The following is a 5,042-nucleotide window of genomic DNA, read 5'->3' on the forward strand; positions in this document are numbered from 1 at the left end:
CGATCCTCCTGGTTTGTCCTCTCTCTCTCTCTCTCTCTCTCTCTCTCTCTCTCCTTGTTTTTTCATCGCTTATCCAATTTGATTGCGACTTAGGTTTTCGTTTTCTTTTCAAATTCAGATCGATATATCATGTGTTTGTATCTTCTGAGAAATTACGTTTGCACGTGCGGTTAACATGTTTTTTGTGTACGCATTGACGCTTTTTCTGTCTCTTGTTGAAATTTTGCCGATAGGCCTTTTCTAATGGATTTGGATTCGTGCTACCATGAATTAGGGTTCGTTGTTCTGTATAGGCATTTAATTTAATTTAATTTGATTTTGGCATCAATAATTTACCCTATTGTTGTTATATACTCGCCTGCATCCCGGAGGTATGTTATTAGTCAATAACCTAAAATAAATTCATGTTGAAATATGACACAGGTGAATTCATTTACTGCCTATATAGTTCTCATAACTAAAGAGTATTATTAGGTTATTTCTTTCCCATGCCAGGAACTCAGAACTTTTTAAGTATGATTTCACGTGGACTAAGTGAGTTGAAATTCTCTTTGATTTGTGTGAGGGTCCCATCATATGGAAACTACCATATATTGTGATGAGTTTTATTAGAGTTAATGTTTATACAATATGTTTGTCAACCATGTGGATCTCCTAACAATTATGGAGTGTCAAGTGTCAACCAGTAAATAAATTTTACATTTGTGTGTTACAGCTCTGTTGTGCTTGCAAGAACTTGGGCCTTGAGGAAGGCACGATGCTATGAATTAAGCCTTGGATCATGATCTGATATTTTTTTTAATTCAAGGGTTTATAAGATTTTTGGATGATGGATGAGTCTATTCTGCTGAACATGTGGGTTTTTTGCAGCAAAGAATCCGTCTCATGTGTTCTTATTTTGCAGAGCCATGGCTATATGTTTGGTTTGGGTTATCTGTGGGGGTTTAATGGAATCTGAGATTTGATCTAGGAGAGACATAATTTTGGTGACAGGACACTCATGTAGAGGGCTGAAACTGACCTCTTATTAATTGTTTTAGTGATATCATCTTTAGTTGTAACCAGTCTTTTGATGGGTCTTGGCTCCTTGATAAGGATTTCTCCATGAGTGAGTGCACTGTTATTCTGTGGAAGCCTTCCTGACCTCATGACAACATGTTCACCAATGATAAACTTCATACCATCACTGGTTACATGGTTCTGTTTTTGGGCCCATGGTAATTGCAATTCCAGTTACATATTAATACCCTTGCGATGATTGTGGCCGGTGGTTATCATTTTGCTTTTAGGGGGGTTTTTTTTCCTCATTTGGTTGATTATATAGGGATGGTACAGACAGATATTTGTTTACTACTTCAAAGGCTTCTTTTCAGAGTAATAATTCATCATCATGCAAATTTGGGCGTTTCAATTATATTGGGATTTTTCTATCTTCTGCTTAATCCTTAAGATTTTTCCTATTGAGAATACGCTGGCTTGGGGCAATGATATGGTGAAAATGGATGCATGTCTTCTAACACGGTGGCAACATACTTCTCTATTCAATTTCATTCTACTGTTGTTTTGGAGTTATTTAGGTTATAGTTTATAGCAAAAAAGGGGGGTGGATTGCTTATGGTCATTGTTTCACTTGCTAATTGGCTTGGTGGGGTTTTCTGCCTGGATCATTGTTTGGTATGGTTTTCTGCAAATTTCTGAACTTTGTTGCCTAAATCTGACCTCTGGCACAATGGATTAAACTGTTGGGATTATTTGTCCTTTGGTGGTGTTCACTGGTGCATATTTCTTTATGGTGTACATTTTGGTATTCTGCTTGTGGATGTGAGATTACATTGTGAAGGGTGAAATCTAATTATTGGTTTCCTTCACGGGCCTGCGTTTTCTAGGAATTAGAAAATAACTTCATTTGAAGCTGGGTTTGTAACTTGGTTTTTATTTTATAGAGGAGATTGCATTAAGTGGCGTAGCTTCAAACTATAGAATGCTTAGGTTAAATAGTTTATATTTAACTATGTAGTAGTCTATGAGGTAAATGAACGTAGCCGTTTGAGATAGAAAAAGATATGGGTTGGCTTGTATCAAGGACATGGATACTTTTGTTAGTCCGAATCCTGGCTGGCTCGTTTGACATGTTAACTTCGCTGCTAAAGGATCAGCTGTTTGGGAAGCAACAGTCATGTAAACCTCATGCGCACTTCACCTTCTTACATAACAATGAGGAAGATCCCTGCGTGGTGATAACTTTCCTTATGAAGTGTCAAAGACCGTCTGGCTGTTGCTGATCGCTAATATTACGATTTTAATATAGATTGCATAGTTACTTTGTCCTTTACTTCATGTTGGTTCCTTATTTTTAGACTGTGCTGTCTTTCTTTTCCCAGGACATAGAACTCATGCAGGTTCTGCCTCTCCAGTTCGTCGCAGCGATGCAGATCATCGCTATGGTTCTGATTATGATAATTTGTCACGAAATCGTGGGTATGGTAATGCAAGAGAAGCTGGGAGATATCGAGACCCATCACCCCCTTATGGCCGAGGGAGAGTAGGTGGCAGGCCAGTCGGTAGAGCCTTTGACAGGCCTGGCTTCAATCCTGGATTACTTAGAGGGGACAACGTCAGTAGAAATAATCCAAATGTGCGTCCTAGGGAGGGAGATTGGTTCTGTCCGGATCCCAGGTAACTATGTTTTCTGCTTGAGTGGGAATTGCTTCTTGCACATGCGCTTATATATCTTGTATTTAGTCATGAGGTTCTGGATGTTGTATTTTGAGTTAGATGATAGTTACGTGTTGGTTATATTCTTCACACGAGTACGTTCCCTCAAAATTTATCTGGCTTTGTGATGTTGCAGATGTGGCAATCTTAACTTTGCAAGACGGGACCACTGTAACAGCTGTAATAGGCCTCGTTTTGCTAGTGGTGCAAGTCCTCGGAGGGCTTATCCTGGTCCTCCACCACTTCATGCTCCTCCTAGACGCCTTCCTGGCCCCTCGATTGCCCGTTCTCCCGAAAGGGCAATGAATGGCTATAGATCTCCACCTCGGGGTTTTGCCAGGGATGCTCCTAAAGAGTATCTGCCACCACTAAGGCATGAAGGAAGATTTCCGGATTCTCCTCATGCGCGCAGAGAGCGGATAGATTACATTGAAGATTCATACAGGGGGAGAAACAGGTTTGATAGGTCCCCCCCACTGGACTTTGGTCCGAGACGCCCTGCAAGAGATGATTTCTCTGGTGAAAGAAAAGTTTTTGATAGGCGATTGCCATCGCCCCCACCCTCTGCACCTCTCTTGCCTCACCGGGGTCCGTGGGCCCGTGACGTGAGAGAGAGAAGCCGTTCTCCAATAAGGGGTGCCCCACCGCCAAAAGACTATCGCCAAGATATGTACTTGGATCGTGTAAGAGATGATAGGCGTGGTGTGGGACGTGATAAAATTAGAGGAATGTATTAGCTTGGGATCCATATGAACTGTAATGGTTTTTCGCGTAGACTTTTTTATTATTAAATATATCTCTGCTGTACAAGTGATTCAGTTCTCTTTGCAAACTCTCTTAAATCTCTCGTCAGGAGTTGATCCCGATTGGTTAGGCGATTCATTTGTTGTGTCCGAGAGAATCAGTTCCTGTTATCTCCAGCATTAGGACAATCGTCAACGCATTGACAAACTATTTGATTCTGGAGTGTACATCTTTTTTTTTCTTTTTTGGTTGAGTGTACATCTATCTGTTTCTTTGATGCACGGAATCTCAAACATGAAAGATGAAACTGTTGAGTATACCATTTTTGTTTGTCGAGCTTCATTTGATGCATGGTTATTAATGTTCCAAGTTCATGGACAATAGTTAATTGAGAAACGTTATTGGCTTATTGCCTCTTTAACCTTTTTCACACCAGACTTATTATAGAGAACATGGATGGAAGGAATTTGGATTCTCTTAAACGAGGAAGTTGGTAAAGTGATGGGTTATTCATCCTTTCATTAAATGTGTCTCATTATTTTAATTTAAAAATGATTAATTTCTTATTTTACCACTTTATTAACGTCTTCACTTTAGAGGATCTTGATTCGATGGAAGCAAGATGCGCTCTTATCTAGGAGTGGCAATGGGTAGGGTAGGGGGTTTAAAGCCAACTTTAACCCTACCCGTGGGTTGAGATTTTTATATAAATTCAACCCTACTCTATTCGCGGGTTGAGAATATCCTAACCTTAACCCTATCCGTTCTCAATCCGCGGGTATTCGACCCTACCCGCTGGTTACAAAAAAGATGAAAAATTATTATATAACTTCATGATAATTTAAAATAGAACTGACTTTTATGTAAAAAAAAAAATTAAATTATCAATTAATGATCTTTTAGTGGCTAAGGATCTTTTACATTTAGTGAGAAGTCTTTGGTTTAACATTCACTTGAAACATATTTTTATATAAATATATAACATATATATATAGGGTGCGAGCTTGTCGGATAGGGTTGACAACCCTACCCGATCGGGTGGGGTCGGATTGGATACCCGCGGGTAGGGTACATGTTGTCACCCCTACTCTTATCCATATTCCACAATAGGCACTAGGTACCACCCAAACAGGAGCCTCGGCTACTTTCGGCCAGGTGGTATGGACTATAGAGTTTGTTATCTAATTCGGTCTGGAGCTATCATATCAGCAATTTAGTGTTGAATATGTATCAATACAAAATAAAACATGTCATGTACCATGTATACTATTTTCTCCGTTTTTCTGTTTGCAGCTAGAAATCTATTCTATTATACAAAAATCGATTTTTTACACCTAATGATAAAGCTGACGTGGCATGCTTTTGAGAATGTTTCCTAATTTATTTTTTTTAACTCATTAAATACAATTTATTATGATGGATTAATTATATCAACTAATTGTTTAAGTATCACAATTTAATATTATGTATATCAATTAATTGAATATAATTGTTAGAATATAATTAGAATCAATTAGATCAATTAGCATTATTCAATATATCAAAATATTTATTATATGATATTATGTCTTTATTATTTCAAT

The 5,042-nt window shown here is 38.4% G+C and overlaps 1 protein-coding gene across 2 annotated transcripts in view; it reads left to right on the top strand.

The window, feature by feature from the left end:
• LOC107478612 (transcription initiation factor TFIID subunit 15) overlaps positions 1-3,797 on the top strand; it is a 4,114-nt gene extending 317 nt beyond the window's left edge. The window contains exons 2-4 of one of the 2 annotated variants that reach the window (XM_052259025.1): positions 716-1,217; positions 2,382-2,676; positions 2,852-3,797. In XM_052259025.1, coding sequence (XP_052114985.1) covers positions 1,148-1,217; positions 2,382-2,676; positions 2,852-3,452 — 966 coding nt within the window. In that variant the 5' untranslated portion in view covers positions 716-1,147 and the 3' untranslated portion in view covers positions 3,453-3,797. The remainder of the gene's footprint in view (positions 1-715; positions 1,218-2,381; positions 2,677-2,851) is intronic. The other variant, XM_016098745.3, reaches the window with a different exon arrangement.
• The last annotated feature ends 1,245 nt before the right edge of the window (positions 3,798-5,042 follow it).

This window comes from Arachis duranensis, chromosome 3 (assembly GCF_000817695.3).
Source record: "Arachis duranensis cultivar V14167 chromosome 3, aradu.V14167.gnm2.J7QH, whole genome shotgun sequence".
Classification (NCBI taxonomy): Eukaryota; Viridiplantae; Streptophyta; class Magnoliopsida; order Fabales; family Fabaceae; genus Arachis; species Arachis duranensis.